Source organism: Arvicanthis niloticus, chromosome 30, assembly GCF_011762505.2.
Source record: "Arvicanthis niloticus isolate mArvNil1 chromosome 30, mArvNil1.pat.X, whole genome shotgun sequence".
Lineage (NCBI taxonomy): Eukaryota > Metazoa > Chordata > Mammalia > Rodentia > Muridae > Arvicanthis > Arvicanthis niloticus.
The window spans coordinates 21362818-21387714 of NC_133438.1; the positions used below are offsets into that span (position 1 = coordinate 21362818).

At 45.5% G+C, this 24897-nt stretch overlaps 1 protein-coding gene across 1 annotated transcript in view; it reads left to right on the forward strand.

Annotated features, from left to right (window-relative positions):
• The first annotated feature begins 283 nt into the window (after positions 1-283).
• Positions 284-24897, forward strand: part of Map3k5 (mitogen-activated protein kinase kinase kinase 5) — a 193292-nt gene continuing 168678 nt past the window's right edge. Inside the window, exon 1 of the mRNA XM_076928058.1 lies at positions 284-1130. Coding sequence (XP_076784173.1) covers positions 656-1130 — 475 coding nt within the window. The 5' untranslated portion in view covers positions 284-655. The remainder of the gene's footprint in view (positions 1131-24897) is intronic.

Here is a 24897-nt window from a genome sequence, read left to right on the forward strand (position 1 = left end):
CCAGAGGCGGGTAAACCAGAGGACGGGCGGCTGCGAGACGGTCGCTGGGACTCGGAGGGCGCGGCGAACCGGTGAAAGAGGAAGGGAAGGGAGGAGGAGGAGACCGAGTCGGTGCAAGGAACTGCTACGGAGCAGAGAGGCGGGTCCTTTCGGGAGCTGCCACCACGGTTCCGGGACACGGCTGGGGCCGCCCGCCCACCGCGCGTAAGGTGTTCTCCAGGTAGCTCGGCACAGAGGGCGCCCTCGCCCGGCCCGCGCTCGGCAGGCGACAGCTCGCGGCTCCCCGAGCGCGGCGCCCTTGAGCCGCCCGGCTGCGCAGGTTGGCCGCCGACTGGTCCGCCCGCCAAGAGGAGGAAGCTCTGTCCCTTCCCGCTCGCCGCTGTCGGCGTCCCCACCCCGTGGACTCTCCACCCTGCAGCGGGCAAGCGGCGTGGCCACGGAGGCGCCGAGGAGGGGCGAGCCGCCGCCGGACAGCGGCGTGGCCCCGGGGGACAGGGCGCCCGAGCGGAGGCGGCGGCGGGGCGGCGAAGGCGCGGCGCGCGATGGCAGCTGCCTAGCCCGGCGCGCGCGGAGCAGCCCGGAGCTGTGGCTGGCCAGACGGTGCGTCTGGGCTGGGGACTCCGGGGTCGCCGCCGCGGCAGCCCGGCAGGCAGAGATGGGCACCGAAGCCGGCGAGGGCATCACTTTCTCCGTGCCGCCCTTTGCGTCCACGGGCTTCTGCACCATCCGGGAGGGCGGTAGCTGCCGGAGGGGAGTAGGAGCGGCGGCTGCGGCGGCGGAGGGCGAGCCGAGCCTGCAGCCCTTACTTGTGCCGCCGCCGCCGCCACCACCGCCGGGCAGTTTCTGGAACGTGGAGAGCGCGGCGGCTCCTGGCACCAGCTGCCCTACCACCGCCCCCGGGAGCGGCGCCACCCGGGGCCGGGGCAACTCTGGCAGCGGGGGCGGCCGGCGTACCACCGTGGCGTATGTGATCAACGAGGCGAGCCAGGGGCAGCTGGTGGTGGCGGAGAGCGAGGCCCTGCAGAGCCTGCGGGAGGCGTGCGAGGCGGTGGGCGCCACCCTGGAGACCCTGCATTTCGGGAAGCTGGACTTCGGGGAAACCACGGTGCTGGATCGTTTTTACAACGCGGGTGAGTGGCAGCTCCTTGCTGCGCTCTTCGGGTTTCCCCTGGCTGTCTTCGTGGGGGAGAATTTTTTTTGCTTTGTTTTGTTTTTCGTGGGCGGGAAGCAAGCTTCCTATTTACATCACGCCCTACCTTGGGAGCGGCTAGAGGGGTTGCAGGACTATTCATGCCGGCTGCTCCTAGCAGAGGGTGTGCTGGTGCCAGAGACTGTTTGTGAGGGAGATCCGCTGATTTATTCGCTATCTGGCAGCGAAGCCCCTGGGTCCAAGTACAAGGCTCGAAAAACACTTTCCCCCACCATTGCGAATAATTGCTTTGATTAAAGTGATTACTTCTCTTCAGTTAATGTATGGTTAGGTTTTCCTTTTGCACACACCTGTGGCCCTCTGAGCTGATGTTCAGTTCTCCCTGCAGTCTCGGGAGTACAGAAACGCCTTACGCTAAGCAGCCAGCTGAGTGCAGAGTTTCCTTTGAGTTTTCAAAGCCTGGCCGGACCTCCCCCAACTCATTTCACCTACGAGTTTTGGTGGCTTCAGTTCAGTTTTCCGTCCTCTTACCACTTGGAACGGTCGAGTGATTACATGCTAGAGTAAAAATACTGCGAGATACACCAAATGTGTGTGATCTTTGTTACAATCTTGCCCAAAGAACCAGTTTTTTTTATTATTATTATTAATTACCTCAGATACTGTGGTGGGTGGAGGAGATTATAATTTAACATCGTTTAAAGAGTTTCTATGCAATTTTAATGACAGATTCAGTTGACCATTAAAGTGATTGCTAACGTAATACACGGGAGGAGGAGGGATGCCTCCATTTAGTCCATTTCAGATTTCCAAAACTGTTAGAGAGTTCTAATGACTGAGGCGATTAGCCGTCTGTTAGCATATGTTAGGAATGGCAGTGTGCTACTGAAATCCAATAGGATGTAGAAAATACACATGCTAATTTTTATAATCGTGGTGGTGGGAAACCTGATTTTTGTCTCCAACTACAGTAAGCTCCTTACATTTGTGATCACAAGGTTTTATATTTCAGTCTAATTCTCTTACAGCCTCTTCCAAAACACCTGAAAGTAGGCTTATGTCTGCTTTGGAATTCAGCCAAAGCTGAATATTTTAAGAACAAGAAGAACTTCATGTTAAGCAAGCCAGACTAAATAAACTGAGACTTTCTGGTTTGGGTATTTTTTAAAACAGTCTGTGTCTTTATAACTGAGCATGAATATAATATATTATAGCTTGGCTCTTGGTGTGGCTAGCTATAAAAATTACATAAACATAACTTTTCTAAAAATTATAGCGCTTATTTTTGGATTATAATTTGGGAGAAGCTTCAAAGAATCAAATGATATGAGAGGAAAAAAGCCAAGTAAAAACTTGAGCTTATTTTTCTTGCGCTGATAGAGCAGACTTTTTTTTTCTTAGGAGTCCAGAAAAAGTTCTTAAATCCTCAGCTAATATGAAGGAAAGTTTCCTAACAAGGCTGTCCTGTGTTACTCTACAAATACCATTGCTGCAAAAGGGAGAAAGGTTAGCGGAGAGTAGACGTTTGAACTATCTCACTCAGTCCTGTGACCAGGCCTGGGACGAGAGTAGCATTTACTTATCAGATGAGATTGGCCCTGGGATTCATAGGCAGTGACTGGCCAGTGCTGACGTTAAAAGTTCACCGGGGGGGGGGGGGGTCTTTTCAGATCTTGGGATCAAAGGCTGGCAAATGTCTTCAGAGACATTTAGGTGCAGTGAGGAACAGTGGAGAGGGGAGAGGATGCGCTCTGGGGGCTCTCCTGGTGGTGGCCATCCTCCCAACCCATTGGTTCTTTCAAGGTAGTAAGGCCTGAGTCTAATATCTGCCCAGCCAGAAGGTACCTTATTCATCATGAAGCTGTGATGGAATGAAGATACTGCCAGTTTGCCCTAACCCTTGGTCTTTCTAAACTGAAGGCTTTGGGCTTTGGAGTAGGCCAGTTTGGGTTTCCCCCTGATGTCTAAGAGAGTAAGTAACTGCTCTCCTTCCACTGACTGCTGGCCAACTGTTGCTCAAAAACTGGTCAGCTGTTTTGTTTTCTGTCAGAGGCCAGGTAGTTAGGTATTTGAGACTGAAGTCTTTCAGGTTTCTGTCACAGGTTTCCAACTCAACTGCTATAAGCAGTCAACTCAGCTGTGAGAACTGCTGTAAGCAGTCCCTAAAGAGATGATTGTACCGTTGATAGTTTGAGGTCAGGCTGAGCTAGCCAGTGAGTCAAAGGCCACACTGAGCCACACAAGGAGATTCTTTTTCAGAAACAAAAACTAAATCCAGCAAGCAAGAGTGAAACCGTGGATAATAAAGTAGGTGGTGTTAGCTTGCGGGTTGGCTAAGCATAGTAACTGCTGGTCCCTGGGTCATTCTCGCCCTTTCTCTTCTTTCCTACCTCATCTGGAGAGTAAATCCTTGTCATATAGTCGGAAGGGCATATCCCCTCCTGGTGGAGCTGAATGTTGTCCAGTTCTGCTCTGGGTCATACATTCGTGAGAAAGGCTTTTTGTGCCTTGCTGTAGAGTTTCTTCATCTGAAAAGTTCACCAGGGCAGACGTGGAGGGAGAACTGAATCATGCATCTGAGATTGTCCTGAATCCTGTATGCATTTGTGAAAGCGAGAATATCGTAACAAGAGCTTTGGGGTCTGGATTCCTGTCCAGTCTCTTCTGTAATACTGAGTGAGTCAATTCAGACTTTGAGAGGAGTAGATGGTTAGAGTGATCTGTTCTTTAAAATCTCAGTATTATTACTGCAAGTGACACGTTGTACTTCATAGAGATTTGTAACTGCTCCTTTATGGCCTGTCCTTGGTCCTGAGGAGATCAAGAGTTGGGAGGAGGGGTGGGAACCTGTGACTTGACTGTCACAGAGTCTGTGAGGGGTCACCTAGAAGCCAGAGATTTCTAGCACTCAAGGTAGCTTTTTAAAAGTGATAGGAGAAGCCAGATAGGGGAACAATCAAGAACAGCCCAACCTGGGACTTGTTTGGTTGTAATTTCTTCTCCAGTGCTAGGAATTCTACCTGGAGCCCTTGTGCATGGCAGACAGGAGCTCTGTCACTGGGCCGCAGCTCAGAGCCTGGATGATGGCATTTAGAGAGAACAGAGCCCAGGTAGTCCAGCTTAGAACTAATAACAGAATAAAGAGTGGTGGTGTTGTTAGAACTTCTCCGATTTTGTGTACTGATGACTTTTGAAGAATACTATGGAGTTAAAAGTGTTCACTGAATTATGGATCTTATTATTATTTATTCTGGCTTGTTTCTTGACTATGTCTGTCACTCTATTTGGTCAAGTAAGACTGACTCATGCTTAATGAATGTTGCTATGAAAAACATTTGTGCATCCTAAAGGTAGTTACGGCTTTCCATATGAGAGAGTATCACTCAGAGGTGGCAGATAGCAACCCAAACCACACACCTGCTCCAAGCCCCTTGCATGGTGGGCAGTAAATTCTGTAACGGCCACCTGTGTCAGTGATACAAGGTGCTGCCTTTGTGGACAGCCCGTAAGTGCTCAGAGTTTGAGGCAATGGAGAATGGCCCTTGAATGTCCAATTTTCCAGCTTCTATCTCTTGAGTGCTGGGTTTACAGTCGTCCATTTATGCAGCACGGAGAACTGACAAGTGCTCTACCAACTGAGCAGCATTCCCCGCTTTTACAAATACTTAGTGGGCACTAGCTTTATGTGCATCGATGGACGGTCTTCATTATCTCTGTACTTTGCATATGAAAACACTGGACCATAATTCTGTGTATTCGTTTAGGTTAATGTGTGATTTAAGATTAACTTCACACCTTCCCACAGAATCTACTGTTGCCAGTAGCAGATCCTGGGGCTTGCCTGTAGGAAGCCTTGATAGCCCAAGTATGTGGAACCCATTCACTACTTCAAGCGTTTAGGAAGTGTTTCTTAACCCCCTACCCTGGGGTTTGGATACACTTTTCAGTGTACATCAGTGACTTTTGCTGTAGTGCAGATTTTGGTTGCATCTTGGGCATTGGTAGGAGGAGCATCAACTTGGATTGGGAATAGGGACCAAGAGAGAGAATGGAGGGAAAGAAAGAGAAGCCAGCAAGATACCGAAATACTTTCCTCTCTTTCAGCTTTCTCCCTACCCTGCCTAGGCATGGCCTTCCACTTCCTGCTGGTATAAGGCTGAGAGGGACCTTGCTTGGCTCAAAGCCATCTACCTTCCTCGTGGTGGGCACTGGATTTGATGGACTGCCCACTTCCCCTTTCCTTGCCCTGAGCCATTATTGCATCTCTGGGGCCTTCCTCTTAGGCTGACTCACTGCAGATTGCAATCTCTTACTCGGTCTTTCATGCCACAGCAAGAGTGGGGAGCCAGAAGGAAGCATGTGCTAGCTGAAGTTTTCATCCGAGTTGTGCTTTCTGTGGAGTAGAGTTTGTGGTGAGTGTGGCCCTTTCACTGCTTTGCCAGGGTGGCGTCTGACGCGCCTTGGCTTTGCCTCGGTTGCCTCCACCTCACCTTCTTAGGACTTCCAGTTTTGTTTGGTAAAATGAAACATGACCCTTTACCCGTCTACCCTAGACTGAGTTCTTGAAAGTCTTGTTGTTGACTTCTGCATTTCTACTTTCAAGTCCAGCCCGGATTTTAAAAGGATCGTCATTACCTTTGAGGGAGAGGATGAAGTGATGAAGTGTGCATTCTTAATGAACCAGTTGTTCCCATGAACCAGTTTAAAACAAAACAAACAAACAAACAAAATCCCCCAAAACCTCAAGAGAACTGAAAGGGAAAGGTATTTGCCAACACTTTATTTCTCTAATTAAGATATTATAACATAGAGAAAGAAAGAAAAACTTAATATAATATTCTTAAAAAGGAAAGATATTTTTATACTAAAAAATTAGCTTGTGAAGGACGGGCAGAATGGCTCACTGGGTAAAGTACACGCTTCAGAAACATGAGAACCCGAGTTTAAATCCTCAGAATCCACTTGAAAGCTGGGTGTGGCAAAGGGAATCTGTTATCCTAGTGTTGGAGACAAGAGGATTGCAGGGGCTCGCTGGCTAGCCAGTCTTGCTAAAACGGTATGTTTGGGTTCAGTGATGGACCCCCTAAAGGAATATTCCTGATGTTGACTTCTGTTCTCTACATGTATAAGCACAGGTAAACACATCACACACACACACACACACACTTAAAATGTGTAAGAGAGCACCAACACAATTTAGGTAGGGGCTGGGGAGCACAAGTCCATGCTAGAACACTTGCCTAACATTTGCAAGAACCTGAGTTCGGTTTCCAGCGCTGCAAATAACACCAGCAACCACAGCAAGAGGAGGACAATAGCCAGAAAACTCTAAGTGTGCCCAAGCCTGCAATCTCAACAGAGAGGTAGACGCAGCAGGGATAGAAGTTCAAGGTCATGTTCAGATCTATGGCAGTTTTGAAATCAGCCTGGACTACATAAGACCATGCCCAAGAGAGAGAAGGGGCTGGGGGTGGGGGACAAAGTGAAACAGAATAAAGCATAGGTCTTTGCATATAGCAAATGCACAGAAAAAGTCAGTATTATTCATTTCCCCATAATACCATGGGTGAGTGAAAGCTTTATTTTGTCAATCAGTATAGCAGTTAGCGTTCCCAACCTCTGCTCTGAACTGTCCATCCTGTGGCCTCTGTGCTTTTCAGTCACTTTAATTTTCAAGAGAAGAAACTAGTACGTTTATTGAAACTAAACCACCTCTGTTTAGTTAGACTTTAAAAAAGAGACTAGCCCCTGTGATCCCCCACAGGTGCGTTCTTCATGTACTGGCTTACCACTGGGTCAGCTGTTGCTGCCCCGTCTAAACAGGCACGCTGCTGCCTCCTGCTTTCTTGGCTAACTGGCTAACTGAAACGAAGTATGATTTTTGTAAACAAAATTTAATAGAAACCCTGAAAGAAAAAAAAAAGTATGGGGGAGAGGAATCTAAAAAGAAAAGTTCTCAGTATAAAAAATAGATTTCCTTTTTAGAGGAAATCTCCCATTTCTTACCCAAAATAGCCAAGCACAGATAGTCACGACTGGCCCTGCTTCCTGTTCCTATGGTTGTGGTTTCTCTCCTAAATGTGGCTGGTTTGGTCTCTTTGAGACATTGCCATCTGATAGCCAGGGCTTGTTCCCTCTCTAGGTGAGACCCATTGCACTGTCTTTTCTCACCAGACGTCTGGGCTGGTGACAGTTTTCTGGGAGTTTGCCGACATGGGTCAGTTCCTCTGTGGTAGCCACGGGGACTATGCCCTGCTTCCTGTTTCAGAGGCCAGGTTTGAGCCCTGTTTAGTTCTTGTTTGGGGCTCAGTTTCTTTGCAGTGGGAAATTGATAAGCATAAAGCCCAATGGATATGCAAGTCTTTCCATAGTAAGGTACCAAAGCTGTATGTGCTTTTAGTGCTTCCTTTGGGCTGTCTCCTCAAACACTGGTCCAAACTAGCAGAACTACAGGCGACTTCTTTTTTTTGGCCAGGGATTCTACGACTCTCTTTCCTTCCTTTCTTTCTCTCTTCTTCCTTCATCTTTATATTAACTTTTAAAATAGCATAAAAGCTAAGGAACAAAACCCAGGCTACACTGTGATGAGTGTCTTAGGACAGACAAGACGCAATTGAGAGGTTTAAGTGTAAGCGCTACATAGCAGGGCAGGCCCCTGAGACTGAGGGTGTCAGGATGTACCCCTTCCAAACAGATGTCTTTTCTTACAGTGGGTAATCAAAAATGAGGGAAGCTACTGCCCTGGGTCCATGATCCATTCATCCAGAAAGTTGTTCCTTTACACAGGTAGTCTGAAAATGCCCACGACCGTCCAGTTCTTTCCAGCTCCCTTCACCTCCTTCATACCTGTGAACTTCTTGCTTGGCAGGCACTCGGGAGAGCCGCCCTCGTGGGTCTCAGGGAATGCCTGTCCGTCTGCTCACTGACCACAAACTATATGAAACCGAGGCTTTCCCAAGACAGAAAACTCTTCCTCATTTAAAAATCTCGATTACATTGGAGCCTCGGAGATGACTCAGTTTATGTAAGGTACCTACTGTGTGAGCACGAGGGCCTGGCGGGGTTCAGATATTGAGAACCCACATTAAGGAAAGGAAAGAAGGAAGGGAAGGAGGGAGGGAGGGAGGGAGGGAAGAAGGAACGAAGGAAGGAAAGGAGGGAGGGAGAAAGAGAGGAAGACAGGAAGAGAAGAAGAGAGGGGGGAGAGGGGAGGAGAGGGGAGGGAAGATTAGAGCCAGGTGTGTATAGCTGATCCCTGTAACTCCAATACCAGAGAATGAATTTGTGGGAGAAGGCAGATCCCTGCAGCTCACTGGCCAGCCAGTCCAGCCAAACTAGTGAACTTAAGGTTTAGTGAGATAGAAGAAAGAGAACCATTAACCCTGACCCTCCACATGTATAACTGCATGTGCACCCTCCCCCACTCGTGCATATGCACACCGACACATTGCTGTTATACAGCTTTGCTGTTTGAGAAGGGTCTCGCTTTGTAACCCTTCTCACTCTGGCAATCCTCCTGTCTCAGCTCAGCGTGGAATTATTAGTATGCACCACTATTCCCAGCTCAAATGGCTCTTGATGTCTTATTCAAACTTTCTAAGTTGTTTATTGTGAAAAGTAAGTTTAGAGCCTGGAGAGCCAGGACCAGGAGAGCCATTCCTGTTTCTAGTGGCTGCTGCTTTCACCTCCGCCTTGGCATTTCTGTGTGTGTCTTGGCCACACTGGTGCAGACGGTGTCACATGGCCGGCTCAGAATCCAGGTAGGGCATATTTAACGTCAGCGTTAATCAAGTGACCGAATAGGAATCAAGTCTTCCCCACTTGGAAATCACCCAGGTTGTTTCTCCATCGTCACGGTTGGTATATGTGCAGTGTGCCAAAGTGTCCTCTGAGGTGACCAACATTTAAACCACAGGTCTTGACATCTTAGTCCATGATGGCAGCCACTGTGAGAGTGGGCCATGGCAGTGACACTTGCCTCTGGTTTCTTCTTGCTAACACATTTCAGTGACTTCTTACTGACACCAACTGACATTTTCCTATCAGTGCCATCAAAGGAGACAAGTGCCGAATGCTAATTGCTTGGATAGACTCATGCTTTTTTCCAGAGAAGTCTTGAGTCAGATTGTGAGTCGGGGAGTCAAATGGATCACAGATGATGATAGACTGAATAACCCTTTATGTGGAAAGATGCACAGAGGCAGGCTATGACCACAGCCGGTTCCCACTTTCCGGAGTCTGATTTGCTTACCCCTGAGGTGATAGCACATGTCTACTAGTTTATGTCTGATGGGCTGATTAACTGCCTGAGGCAGTAGATACGCTGAAGAACTTCGAAACAGAAGGCATAAGTCTTTGGGAATAAAAAGGTTTAAGTGTCTGTTTCCATGGGAACAAGTGATGTGGAAGAAGTCAAGATTCCCTATATTCCACATGCCTCCCTACCCAACTAACTAGAAACAACAGTAACAGTAAGAAACAACCTCGGGGGTCTGGTGGTCTGGGATCGGTCCCCAGTACCACCAAAATAAATAAACAATCTTAAAACGTGACTCAAGCCATTTCAGTAATAAAAACAGCATCCGAAAGGTGCAGCAGACATTCATGCAGCCTCTGCCTAAAGATCACGACTGTTAAACATGAGGATAGATTTGTGTCATTTCTCTTCTCTTAGAGCCATTCTGGAGGAAACTAAAATCTCCTTTCTCCTTTGTCAGTTTCCCATCCTGGGAAAACCCTTTCATCCTGGGAAGTGCTACATCGTTCTACTGTAAACTAATACTTTCAAATTCATAAAGCCACAAACCTACACACATATACATGTCAGATATTTAGTTAACTGGTGTAAGATTGTGTGTGTGCATGTGTGCACTCACCTAGGTGTAGAGGCCACAGATCAGTCTCCAGAATTGTTCCTTGGGAGCTGCTCCTATTAATTAATTAATTAATTAATTAATGTATAAGAAAGTCTCTTCTTGGTACCTGGGTTTGCCGATGGCTCTGCTGGCTGGGTCCTTCCTGTCTTTCTGTCTTCGTCTCTCCAACACTGGGATTATAAACATGGCCCACTATTGCTAGCTTTTTGAGTGAGTGCTGGGCATTGAATTCAGGTCTTCATGCTTGTTTGTCAGACATTTTATCAACTGAACTATCTTCCTAATTCTTGCTTTTTATATTTTATTTATTTATTTATTTATTTTTAGTTTAATGATCCAGGGTTTTGCTGTGTTACCCCAAGCAAGTCTTCAAAGTTGTAATCCTCTTGTCTCGGTCTCTAGAGTCACTACACCTGACCAACTAACTCATTATTTAATAGGGAAACCAAATATAGTATGTATATAAACGATCAGTGAGAAATTATAGGAGATAATGATACACATATAATCAGAAAAGCAGAAGTGAATTTGGTAATAGATGAAATACTGGCTACTCTTGTATAAGACAAGTCTGTAGGTGTAAATATTGAAGTCATTTTTTTCTATGAGATAAAAATCAGCCTATACCAAAGACATTCACGTGTATTTCTATAGAGAGGAAACATTTGAATTTCTGTCAGCTGTGCAGATTACCCACTGACACTGCCTAATAACCAAATCAATAAAGGGACAATATAAGGAACATTCACCTTTCAAACTGAATAATTAACTCCCAGATGATATGTTATAAGGCCCAGCCCTCCAGTGAAAGGATTCCCTACTTGCTCTTGTCCACAGCATGCCTTTGACAGTTTTCTGGGCTGATGGTTGGTCAGTCTCTGCATCCCTAGCGTGTCTTGCAGGAGCTCTATCTGACTTAAAGCAACTGTTGCTTTCTTCTGTCTGCTAATCCTGCTGTCTGAAGCTGTTCCTGCCCTGAAGACTCTAGAACACAGTGTTGTGAAACAGGTTCCCAGTCACCATTGTGGAACCATGGTACCATTTGAATAGCAAGATGTCAGTTCCCAAGGTTTTAATGAGGTAATAAGAGGCGCTGTGGCCAGAAACCTACCAAGATGACGCCTGTGGAGTCTGAAAACTCAGATTCATTATTATGCTGGGAAACCACTGTTAACCAATGGCTGTTGTAAAATATATTTAATCTCAATCAAGGGGCTTCTATCCCTCCTTTGGCATACTCAGTTCCCAAATAAAAATATATATGACCTTTAATTTATAATATGCCTTTATCAGCACTAGAGCTGGGCAGATATCTCTTCTCTATGTTATTATGTCTATCTCCCCGTCAGTAACCCCACTGTATGATTTGCCATGTTTTGTCTGGGATGCTCTTAACTCCAGTTAACCATCCTTCATGGCCATTGTTTTAAGATTTTTTTACCCCATGGCATCTTCTCTTCCCTCCATCTTCCTCTCCTCTCCTCATGGTCTCCTCAGACCTCAAGTTCAGGAACCTTAAACCTATGTCTCTTCTGCCCAGCTATTGGCTGTCAGCATCTTTATTTAACCAATAGTTTTAAATTTAAGAGCAAGGCCACATTGTACTGTGTGGATTCTCTTGTTCCTGGGAGCAACCAGGCCTTGAGGGCCAGCATTTATCATTACAATATACATCAAAAGATCAAACCTCAACAAATGGCCTTGGTATTTTACACAGCTTCAGATAGACTTATTTTGGAGATTGAAACTAAACCTGTTTCAGAGGGACTGTAACTGCTATAAAGTTGCACATGCCAAAGACATGACTTTGGCCTTATAGTGTCAGGCAAGTCATACCGGTGCTGGGTGCTGTGCCAGGAGCTCTACACATGTGATCTTACCCATTTTTTGTTTTAAAGCTGTAGTGGGCAGAGAGCATCAGATGAATGCCAAGTTACTGAATGGCTGGGCCAGATTGAGAATAGTAAACACATTCCTTTTATACAATAAAAGGTAAATACAGATTAGAGGTATTATTGATGCTGAGTCACAGCTAAGTTATGATTTACACATAAAAAATGAGGCAGAGGGCTGGTGGGATGGCTTAGCAGGTAAAAGCACCTGCCACACATACCTCATGACCTGAGTCTAATCCTTGGAGCCTGTATAAAGGGGAAAGGAGAGAACTGATTCTACAAAATTGTCCTCTGACCTTCACACATGGACCCTGTCACATGTTCAACCAAATACACAACACATACAAATATGTAAAAGATTTTTTTAATGTGGTAGAAATATATGCTTCTCTGAAGGCTCTCCACAACATTGTGTGGATGATAAGCATGTAGCTTCTCAGGTAGCTTGTATGGCACCTGTCAGCACTGCTAGCCAGCAGGGCTGAAACTGCCAGGGCCTTACCAGCGTGGTTTTGCTGTTTTATGACTCAAGTATATGGTGTGTTCAGCAATAGAATTCTGGAGGAAAACCAAGAGGGATGGCATAGCTTACACAGTTTCCAGAGGTGGAGTGTCTCTGGGATAACTTTATGGATATATTCATGGTAACATTTGCAATTGTTTGGGGATCACATGTATAGAGTAAACATATGTTGATCTCCCTATGACAAAGCCAAGGTTTGGAAGAATTTGTCTTGGGAAACTAGTTTTGGTTGATCCAATGAAAATTTCAGTCTTCAGTTCTGGACAATAGAATTTCATTTTTTCCCAGAATCCCTAATTTCTGGGGTGTACCTAGTTTTTACTGTTTAGCTACAACAGAGTAAGAAAAAGGCTTGTAGACCATCTACCTGAGCAGGAAGCTTGGTTTACAAACCCTGCATTTCTTAATGTGGCCAGGTGTGGGTGAAGCAGGGCTGGGGTTCGGGTCACTTGGCGTGACCCAGCGTTACGCTTGTCCGTGAGCTGTGGCAGAACAGTTGGCTTAGTTCTTCTTGCCAAGCAAAGCTGTCAATATTTTCTGTGCTTAAAGTATACTTGGCCATCGGTAAATATGAAATAAAATCTGAAAGGAAATGCTAGCCTGAGTTCCTAGCAGAGTTCTAGAGCCTTCTTGATCTTATAATAGCAGTTCTCAGCTTGTGGGGTCAAAGGACTGACCCTTCACAGGGATTGTCTAAGACCATCTGAAAACACACTGTGAATCATCACAGTAGCAAAGTTACAGTTATGAAGTATCAATGAAAATAATTTTATGGTTGGGGGGTCACCACAGTATGAGGAACTGTATTAAAGGGTCACAGTATTAGGAAGGGTGAGAACATATGTCGTACGTGTGTGTGTGTGTGTGTGTGTGTGTGTGTGTGTGTTATGCAAGGACTGATTCTTCTGTATTTATCATGATGTCATCCAGCAGATCTTTTTGTTGCCTCTGAGGTCTGATATCATGGGTTGTCAGCATTATGAAGTCTTCACACAGACACTTAGGCTTTTGACTTTATTACCAGTAATGTATAGGAAATTCACGTTAATACTTACTGGTCCATTTAGCATATACTGAAGCGAGTAGCACATTTGTCTCATCAATCTTAATCTTGCTTGTATCACATCAAACATTTAAATTTATTATTATTTATTATTATTATTAGTGGTGGAGGAGGAGACAGGGAGGGAGGAGATGACCTGTGTCATGGTGAACATGTGGAGATCAAAGGACAACTGTGTGGAGTTGCTTCTCTGCTTCTATGTTCTCATGAGTTACTGGGACTGAACTCAGGTCCCCAGGCTTGAATGTTTAGGTGCTGAGATTCCTTGCTTGCTTCATCATGCGAGTCCCTCAGACCAACTTTTTAAATGACAAAAAATTCAGACTATTATGAACATACCGTACACGCATAGTTTATTATAATTTTTTAAACATTCTTCTGGAGAAACAAATTAGATGGAAAGACATGCTAATTAAGAAGGGAAATTGCATTTAAAAACTGGCAACAAGTAAACAGTTCTCAGTGTTCATTAATGGCATGGTTAGAGATGGGCTTACCTGAGTCTCTTTAGACGTTCAGGCCGAATCCTTCTGTGCTTTTATGGTGAAGCACCAGAAGCCAAGCAAGTAGCAGACAAATTGGTAGGCATCTCGGGCCTACTATGGAACCTGCATGGAGTATTATTTGTAACTGCCATCGCCTGGGGCTCATGGGTCTGTACGCATGGCATCTTTTAGAAGGTTAAGATTGACACTCCTCTACTTCAGCAATATCTTACATCTATTCAGAACTAGCCCGAAGACCTGTCCTTCCTCCTCGTTGCCTGCCATCCTGAGTCACATATTCTTAAAGGCTTGGTGACATACACATAGTAACAGAGGGGGCACCCACCCTCCACCCCCACCCAGTTTCCAAGTCTTACAGAACTCTGCGTAGTAAAGCTTTATATTGTCAAGTCGTGTTCATCTTGTTAAATAAGTAGCAACCATTCTTCTTGACGGTTACCCTCTGATATTGAGGAACTGGCTCTTCTTATTACTTAGCTTCAGGGTAAGCGGCTCGGTCTGGTTTTGGATCCTCCTGTGTCATCCTTGGAAGCACTGGGATTATAGGCATGTCGCACTGGGATTATAGGCATGTCTGTAGAATCTTGGAGGGGTCCCGGAAGGCAGGATGTTGTTTGTAGTTAAAACCTACTATTGTGCTGCGACACTGCTTAGGATCTTCAAGACAAACTTGTACTACCGTGTTGCTTGCACATCGGAGTTCCTTTGTTTCCCCCGAGTATGGCTATTCTGACCGTATTTTTGTTTTTCCCTAAAAGTTCCATTAGGCACACTGGAGTTAGTTCGTGAGGCAGACACATGAAGCAATCCTCTCTTTTCTGTTTATAAACCCGTGCTCTTCGTGCTGTTCTTGGTTGATTTGTCAGAGAGTTAGGCGTGTGTTGTGCAAAGAGAGGTCTGTGCCAGAGGATAAGCCACATTGCATTTGAGAAGATCTTCCAGGAAGGCAAAAGAAGATTTGGCTTAAGCTATAACTTAAGGCTCTAAGGCCTCATGTGCTCTCAGCCTTCAGTGACATGATCTAAACATGGGGGAGATTAACTGGAGACTTGGGCTAAGGCAGAAGTTCACGCTGCCCTTATCTTTACTTTAGAGACGTTCCTTTTCGGCACTTGTAACTTCCCGTTTACCCACAGAAGAGCTTCTTAGCCAGCTTTTGAACTATAATCTATATCTGGCACGTGTTCACAGGGGAAATTCCTCCTGGATCCAGCGGATCACAAAGCTATGTGTGAGTGTGACCTTAGCATCCACTTCCGTTTGAGTGAGGAACAACCACAGAACTCTTCATCTTTCCGTGTGTCCTCTCTTTAAGAGTCGTGGAATTTTAAGTTGCATGTTTTCCTTAGCAGCCTCTACTTCCTCTAAACCCGATCTTTCTTAAAGACGCTCAATAAATTTCGATTTGCCTTTAGGATTCAGTGTGCAACCCAGAGCTGATTTGTTGTGAGATATTAAAAATAGCTGTTTAACAGAGGATGGTGACACAGGTCAGTGATCCCAGCACTTGGGAAGTGGAGGCAGGAGTTCAAACCCATCCTGAGCTATATAAGACCCTGTCTCCAGAAGCACAACAAGGGGCTGAGGAGATGCTTAGCAGGTGACAGTGCCTGCTGTGCGTGCCTGCTGCCCTGGGTTCAGTCTCCAGGACTTTAGGTCATTACACCGGAGGGTTACTTAAAGTGATTTGAGAGAAGAAATGTGGTGGAGGATTCTGGAACAGGAGTTAAGATTTCAGATAGGAGGGATGTTTGTGTCTTGGTTCACATTTGAGCGTTTCAGGCTGTATGGAATGGCCCCACTGCTCATAACCTTCAGGGAATAAGTGAGAGAAGCTCTGGTTCCCACAGTCCTCCAGGCACAAGGCAATGACCTAAAAACACCCCACTCGGCTCCACCTCTTAAAGGCTCTACTACTGCCCAGGACCATCATCCTGGAGCTATGCTTTGACAACAGGGCCACCTCTGTAGAGGTAGCCAGGATCAAACTAAAGCAGAGTGCTGATAGGTGAATTTTTCTTTTTACATATAGGTAATTTTTGTTACATTTTATTTAGTGGTTTTGTGTCCGTGTGTCTGTCCGTGTGTGTCTCTGTGTGTGTGTCTTTCTGTCTCTGCCCTCCCCGGCCCCAGTGTGTATGTGTGTGTCTGTCTGTCTTGTCTGTCTGTGTGTGTGTGTCTTTCTGTTTCTGCCTCCCCCACCCCAGTGTATGTGTGTGTGTGTCTTTCTGTCTCTGCCCTCCCCCGCCCCAGTGTGTGTGTGTGTGTCTGTCTGTCTGTGTTTGGCAGCAAAATGCCTTTACCTGCTGAGCCATCATCTTCCCAGCCCAAGTAGGATGTTTAAAAGAAATAACTGGAATTGAAGGTTACAGAGTTTTTAAGTAACTTTGATCAGGGAAATTTCCAGAGAGTGAGCACTGTTAGATGTCAGGGAGAGGAGTCTGAGCAGCTGCTGGTGAATAAGCCAAATCGTGTGATTTTGAAAAGTGTGTCTTTCAGCCCCTGAGATGGCTCAGCTGGGTAAATCACTCCCTGTTGTGCAGGTCTGGCTGCCTGAGTTCTGTGCCCAGATCCTGCAATGGAAGGAGGAAGCAACTCCCGGAAGTTATCCTCTGCGCTACACACTGCGCTGTGCCATTCTCCCCATGCCTCTTTCGTTCACACACAAAACAACACTAAAGAAAGTAAAAATATAAAAATTAAAGAACAAACATATTTGTGAAAGGAACAGAAAGGGAAGGCAGTAGTAGAAGCAGTAGAAACTGCTATTAGCAGAGTGTATGCTGGTTTGCCCCGCCATTGTCTGTGCCTGAGACACAGGGCAAGGTCAGCAAGCCCTGCTTTGTGAGACTGTGGAATACAAATTTCCGAGGACTTTATCATAGGAAGAACATTTGGAGTAAGGTTAAGATAGTAGGAAATGCACACAAACCAGATTAAATGTGCTGGTTTTCTTACTAACTTTATTTCGTAAAGTACAGTCAGTACAACCAAGAGTCAGTGCTTCCCTTATTTGGTTTGATTTGATTTTAAAGATTGACCCTTAGGGTGCCATGCATGTGACACAGATGTTCTGCCTTTGAGCTACACCCCCTGAACTTTTTGTTCTAACTTTAATTGGTTTAAAATAGAGTTGCTTTTCTGGTACTATTTGATAACTTAGATGTATTTGAACTCACTGTGAACTCACACCTCAACCTTAGGACTCCGTTATTGCTGGGACTCACTTTATAGGAGTGTAGGCTTTGTTCAGGGATCGAAGAAAGAGATCTCTAAGGCCAGGTGTATTTTCTGGTTTTGTGTGTCAACCTCACACAACTGGAATCATCACAGAGGAAGGAGCCTCCGTTGAGGAACTGCTTCCATGAGATCCAGCTGTAAGGCGTTTTCTCAATTAGTGATCAAGGGAGGAGGGCCCATTGTGGGTGGTGCCATACCTGGGCTGGTGGTCCTTGAAAGCAAGCTGAGCAAGCCAGGGGAAGCAAGCCAGTAAGCAGCATCCCTCCATGACCTCTGCATCAGCTCCTGCCTCCAGGTTCCTACCCTGTGTGAGTTCCAGTCCTGACTTCCTTTGGTGATGAATAGCAATGTGGAAGTGTAAGCTGAATAAACCCTTTCCTCCTGAACGTGCTTCTTGGTCATGACGTTTTGTGCAAGGATAGAAACCCTGACTAAGACACCAGATAAGGTTATTTTCATCTGTTCCTTGTAGCCAGGCTCATATGCTTTTAAATGTTAGCGAGCGGGGCCTGGAAGTCACATACTTTTGTCGTTTTCCCTACCATTTGAAATATTTCATTGCTTGTAGCTCCGACTATGCATAAAAATGATCTCTTTGCCTAGTTTCCCACTTTGTAAGTCTGCAATGGAAACACTTCGCATTTTTTCAAAGTTGCTTAATTTTTGTGCTTTCTTCACGTTAGCTTTCTAGCCAGTGTTCAGTGGAGACTGTTCTGGCTAGCTTCTCAAGTAAACCCTAGATTAACTTGAAGAAATTCCCATCACCATCTCTGTCCATTCATTTGTATTCGTTGTCTATTGGTCCATTGCTAAAAGAGGCTGCCCAGTCAAAAATGACCCTTCTTGGAAGAGCTGCTGGTGTTTAACCTGTAGTTTTGGCATCAACAGTCCTTACCCTTTGCACATACAGCACTGAGAAAGATGCATTGTGTTGACTGATGCTCAGTTAGTTAGCGTTTTATGGCCGTCAACAGACGCCATGACAAAGGTAACTCTTACAGAAGCAACATTTGATTGGAGCTGTCTTACAGGTTCAGAGGTTCAGTCTATTATCAAGGCAGTGTCTAGTCAGGCATGGTGCTGGAGGAGCTGAGAGTTCTACATCTTCATCTAAAGAAAGCCAGGAGCAGACTGTCCTTAGGCAGCTAGGAGGAGGGTCTCAAAGCCTACCCCCACAGTGACACAGCTCCTCTAACAAGGCCACACCTACTTTAACAAGGCCACACCTTCTAACAATGCCACTCCTTGGGCCAAGCATATTCAAACCACCACAGGTATTTCTGAAGATGTTCTTCATTGTGTCCTAGGCTGTTGTTACTATGGTAGGACAGGGAAGGTGGAGGCTGTATAGAAACACCCAAGGTTTCTTATATCCTTAGGGACTAGGTCTTCTGCTTTTTTACAAAATGGGAAAACACTATAAATCCAAACACAGCTTTATAGTGATGTTCAAGTACATCCTCAACAGCCCTATACATCCAGCAATACTGCAATCCAAGGAAACTCAAGTCCCGTATATAAATGGTATGGAATTTGTAATCTATGAGTGTCCCCCATTATTTTCAAGTCATAATGCCACATACATGCTGCATACATCATTCATATCAGAAGAGAAGAATCAGTATGAGCTCAGTGCAGACACCATCTTTTCTCCAAACTCTTTTATTTATTTACTTGTTTTTTATTCTGTATAACCTAGGCTGGCTTTTAATTCCTGATCTTCATGCTTAGCCTCTCATAACCATGTTTCCTGGCTGAAAATATAATTTTTATAAGAAGAAAATCATGGGAAATTAAAATTTACCATAAAATACTTACTAGTTTGTACTCTTTCTAAAAGAATAGACAAGTTAACCTGGTGTTTTGAAGGCTACATTTTAACATTCAGATACAAGATGAAGAAGTGGAATTTATTAGAGATTTAATCGTCTCTCGTGATTAATCTATTGAGACTTTCTCTGAGATGTTCTATTTAACTTAGGAGATCACTGTGGTATACATCTGCTCCGTAAGTCTTTTAAGAGCCCCAGATATCTTTTAATCACAAATATTGACTTTTCCTGTTTGCTGAGTGAGAGATTTTTAGCTACTTGTGCCTAAAGCCTACTTGCGGGCCAGTGGGTCTGACCTTGAAGGGAGTAAATGAAAACCGGAAAGAACCTGCAACTGTGCTGGTCACCATGGGTAAACTGAGGTAGGGCAGGCAGGGAGTGTACAACCTTCCGTCAGGAACCTCCCTTGACCTACTTGGCTATGAGGCCAGTGGCTGCCAGCTATTTTTGTTTGCAAATCTTGAGGTGTTCCCAGAGGTCATGTTTGTCAGCATTTCTTTACTTGTTCTTGCTTGATCCAGAACCAGAAGGAATCTGGAGCCTCAACCCAGAAGTGGTTCAGTTGAAGCAGTTATAGATTAGCAGGTAAGGCGCTCTGTCTCTGCTCTCTGTGCTGGGGTAGAGAGTTAGTTCTGGTCTTGGCTGTAGGAGTCCCCATGCTTTGTGACTATATCAAATAGCTTCTTGCCTACCTCATGACCTGTAGTGTGGCCAAGATGGCTCTCTAGGGACAGAGATTATTTCTTGAAATGTGTGCAGTCTAAATGTATGCACATGTATCCCCAGTGGTCAGAAGAAACAAACAACAAACAAACCAGTCTTGTTGGTAGAGGAATTGAAGTCATATGCTGTAATGATCAGCACTGTGGCTGGATTTGGAAGGTTTCAGTTTTTAAGCCTTGGTCCTGCCAGTTACCGATTCTGTGTTCATGCTTCTCTAAGCCACCGAGCTTCTATTTGCTGCTGTTGTGTTTTGCTAGGGATTAAGCTTAGGGCCTTGCACATGCTGGGCAAGTGCCTAGCACTGACTTCCGTCCAGATCTTCAAGCTGCCTCCTTCTCAATATGAAGATACACAGTTACAACCCTACAGGCTAGCTGAGAAGTCAAATGTGATCATGCCTGGAAGGAGTTTTCGTGCCATCTTGGAGACCATGGGCCACCAAGGTAGTAAGGATTTCAAGACTGTATAATCTAGCATTTTATCTGATCTATAATCTGCCAGGAGGTTTTTTTTTTTTTTTTGATGCACCTTTACTATTGTAAATTAAATAAAATTATCTTTTATTTAATTTAAATAAAAATTTAAATAACATAAAAATTATTATTGTGGGGGATTAGATTTCAAACTCCTAATTTTTATCAATATGCTATGTAAATAAAGGTCTCCAAAGCTGAGATAATCAATGCAAAGAGAGAGAGAAAGGTTTGTTTTGAGCCCACTTTAGAGTTTCAGCACATGGTTGATTGGCCCCATGGCTTTGGGGCCCGGTGCAGGGCAGCATATGACAGAGGAAGCCTATTTACTGTATGGTGGCTGGGAAATAAGAGAGGAACCATGAAAGGGTCCGGGTTCTAGTGCCCTACCTTTAGTGGCCCAACTGCCTTCCACTAGCTCCCAATAGAGCCAAGCTTGAGGAGCAGACTTCCAACCTGTGGTCTCTGGAGGACATTCAAGATTTAAACGGTAGGTAGCATTAGGCATTAAGTAACTGACAGGGTATCGGGATATCACACAGGAACCCGACCTGGCCATAGTGATCTCTTTCATAGAGCTGAGAGTCCCAGCATCTGCCCCACACTGGGGGAAATCCTGCCCTCCAGAACTAGGAGGATCAGTCTGAGTTTCAGTCCAGCCTCTTCTATATCCTTTTCACTGCGTTTTAACACCTAGGAAGATTAGCTGGGGAAAGAAAATGTTGTCTTGACCAACATTTACGTTTTAGTGTTGGTTTATTATCAAGAGGTCTGTCTGTGTTCCACTTGTCCGTTGTGTCACTGCACAAAGCATATTGGGTTCAAACAGCAGCCTGTTATCTGTCACAGCCTAATGGATTGGGTAGGTTCCTGGGTGTGTCTCCACTTTTCTGGCTCTATAATCACCTGGAGACTTAACTGGGCTGCAGTGTCCAAGAAGGGTCATTTCAGTGACTGGATGTTGACACAGCTGTCTGCTGGCCCCAGATATACTCCTACATCTGCTCTGTGGCCTTTTCATACAATGAGGTTGGCTTCTGAGAAGAACATTCTGTGAGCATGCCAAGAAGAAGGACATAGAAGCTGTCAGTTATCCGAAGCTGATCTCAACTTTTTAAGATCGCTCCTTCTGCTGCATTCTCTTGACCAGAGCAGTCACATTGCCAACCTGGAGTCGAAGGAAGGGAAATGCTTCAGTGGGAGAGAGGGCATGTGTACACAGAGGGTCAGGAATTGATGGTGGCCATCTTTGGAGGCACTTGGCCCAGTCTGAAGTTCTTGCATGTATCACCCAGATGTGCACAGATGCAACTGGCTCATCATCAGGTCGTTCCATCCTGTTCTGCGTCTGTCTTGTAGCCAAGCCATGGGGAGAGACTGAGGCTATGGCTTTCAGAATTGACATAGCATTTTTAGAAAGTGGTCATTGAAAACAGAATGAGAACAATTAGAGAATATGGAAAATTGTTTTCCTCTATGCATTTTCCGTGTCCGTAGATAGGCCTGGTAGAAAGTTACCACCTTGCCTTGTTTCTATTGTGATAAAATGCCCTGGCAAAAAAAGGAACTTGGGAGAGAAAAGGAGTTTGTTTTAGCTTACACTTCCAAGGTAAGAACATCAAACAGTCAGATCACTTCCACAGTTGGGGTAGAGAGAAGTGAATTCCTGTTTGTTTGCTTGGCTATGTTCAGTTCAGTTTTCTCCTTTAAAACACAACAACAACAACAACAACAACAACAACAACAACAACAGACAGGGTCTCACTATGCCTGGGACTTAGTATGGTTAACCAGGCTGCCCTTGAACTCACAGATATCTACCTACCTGTCTCCAGGCACCAGGATTAAAGGTGTGCGCCACCATGCCTCGCCATTTCTCTACTCTTACACAGTTCAACCCCCCTGGCTTCCACAATGGGCTGGGTCTTCCCACATCAAATAACTTAATTAAGGCAGTTTCTCACAGACTGTCCACAGATAAACCCAATGTAGACCACCTCTCTTTGAAACTCTGTGCCCAGAAGATTCTAGGCTGTGTCAAACTGACAGTTAAAAGTAACCATAGAGCTGCAGAAATGAAAACCTGTGATTTTTCTCAAGCAGGAAGAGCATTGGTTTATGTGCTGACCTTCCTCTCTGTGTTTGAGCGCAGTGGGTGACACGGTTGACCAGAGATGAAAGGGCTGTCATCCACACTGGCTGATGTGTGAGATGAAGGTTGTGAACATGCAAAAGTCCTATTTATAGATATAGTGCTTTCTAAACAGTGGTTTTTTTTTTTTTTTTGAGACAGGGTTTCTTTGTGTAGCCCTGACTGTCCTGGAACTCACTCTGTAGACCAGGCTGGCCTCGAACTCAGAAATCCGCCTGCCTCTGCAGTGTAGTGGGATTAAAGGCGTGCGCCACCACCGCCTGGCTAAACAGTGCTTCTCAACCTTCCGAAGGCTGTAACCCTTTGATACAGTTCCTCATGTGTGGTAACCCCCAAACCATAAAATTATTTTCATTGTTACTTCATAAATATACTTTTGCTACTGTTATGAATTGTAGTATAGAGATCTGTATTTTCCGACAGTCTCAGGCAACCTCTATTAGACCCTCAAAGGGGTCGAGACCCACAGGTGGAGCTTGACTTCTCTAAGCTAACTACTTATGTAAAAGAGTGGGGATTCTTGCCTTTTTAAAAAGCACTATACTGCCTTACTCCCCCTAGGGAATGAGCTAATCTGTCACCTTTATTCTCTCCCTATGGAGAAGGCAAAGGGAAAGGTGGTGGTGTAGGTTTCCAGAGAACTTGGGGAAGCAATGATGATAGAAACCTCGAGTCTGGGAGTAGGGAGAGGCCTCCCCTGAGGGTCAAGTGCAGATCAAGTGTGTGCTTCATAGACTGCTTTAATCTGCAGACAGCCTGCATTCCCAGAGGGGTTTGTAGCCAGCATCAATCTCCAGATAAAAATGGAGTCCCAGAGGTTCTTTTCTCTCAGGGCGTCCCCTGCTTCATCTGAGTTTCTTTTTCTTTTAGTATTTTTCCTCATCTAAATTATCCACCAGCCTTACCCTTACACACTTGCTGCCTTATTTCTGGTGCAATCCAGGGGCAGGCTGGAGCAGTTAGGACCAGGCGCCAACCCCTCCTCAATCTTTGGCTGGGGCACACCTGAGAGTCGCGTGCAAACACTGGACAGTTCTTGGCTGCGTCCTATCGAGAGTTCTGTTTACATTTGGAAAAAGCTTGGGTGCTTCTATTTGGTGGGCGGGGTGTTTCCAGCTGGAACTGCACAAAGCCAGAGCTCTGCCTTTCTGTTTCCCCCTCCCCACCCCCACTCCTTCTCCTGCTCTTTCTTCAGGCTGGCTGTCAGTCTGTTTTCCTTTCTTATTTTTCTGTCACTCACTCCAAATGAGGCAGAGAGCCTCACCTCAGATGAGAGACAAAAGGTATTTGCATGACTTTCTTTAATTGTCTTGAATTGTATGGGGCTGTGAACGAACCCTGCTTAGGAATTTTCAATTTTGGGTACATTTGCTGGCTGGTTCGGAGATACTGCAGACTTTTTCTGGCCCGTCAAGCCAAGGATATTTCTGCCCTTGGGGGGCTCTTGGTGGCTGTCTGTCTTACCTTTCTCCCCTTGCACTTCTCTTTGAGCTGAGTAGTTACTCTGAAAGGACCTTCTAAGCAGTACCCTGCTTTGAGTTCCCCTCCTGGGCTCCCCTCACCCCCCAATGGAAAGGACACTTGCTAGTCTACCACTCAGGTCCCTGGGAGGCCATTGCAGCCCCTTGTGACCAGGCCCAGCCTCATCTCTTCCTGCCTGTCCCTGAGCAGATCGTTCTCAGGGGTCTCTCCGTTCCTGCTCCTAAGCTCTGCGCATGTTCTTTCCATAGCCCGGCTCCCCCTCTTAAGGGCCTGTGGTTTTCCTGTGTTAGTACTTGCTGGAAGCAATGATTTAGGGAACAAGAGGATTCTTTCTAGATGCTTTGGTCCTTCCTGGGACCCAGTGACCTCCTGCTGGTCAATATTCTATGAGGCTTCTGGCACAACAGCCTGGAGAGGGTCCTTCTCTGCCTGTCCCCATATTAAGTCCTCTGTTTCTTAACCCTGACTTGTGTTTTTAGGTTAGGGTCATCTTGTTCTTTCTTATGTCCCTGTTGTTCACACGTGAGTCTCCGAAGCACTTGTCAAAGTGTGTTTGGGCTTCTGTAGGAAAATACTGTAGGCTGTGTGGTGTATAAACTGATAAGATTTTCTCACGGTCTACAGACTGGGAAGTCCAAGATCAAGCAAGGCACTGGAAGATTTGGTGTCTGATGAGGGTCACTTCCTCACAGACAGAGTCTGCTAATTATAGCCACAGGTGGCAGAGGAGACATGGCATCTCTCTGGCGTGTCTTTTGTAAGGGCACTTATTCTGTTTATGAGGGCTTGTGTAATGTACTGAGTAAACAGTACCAAATAATACCGTGAATTAAATTCCTCCAGCAGATGTGGTTTTCTGTCAGCAATGTATCATGTAAGAACTCAGGCAATATTTTGCTCTTTTTTTCTATTCATTGCCATGGCCTAAAAGGGGAAGTTGATCGATACAGGAACTGACAGTGCCTTCCAGTTTACAGTGCAT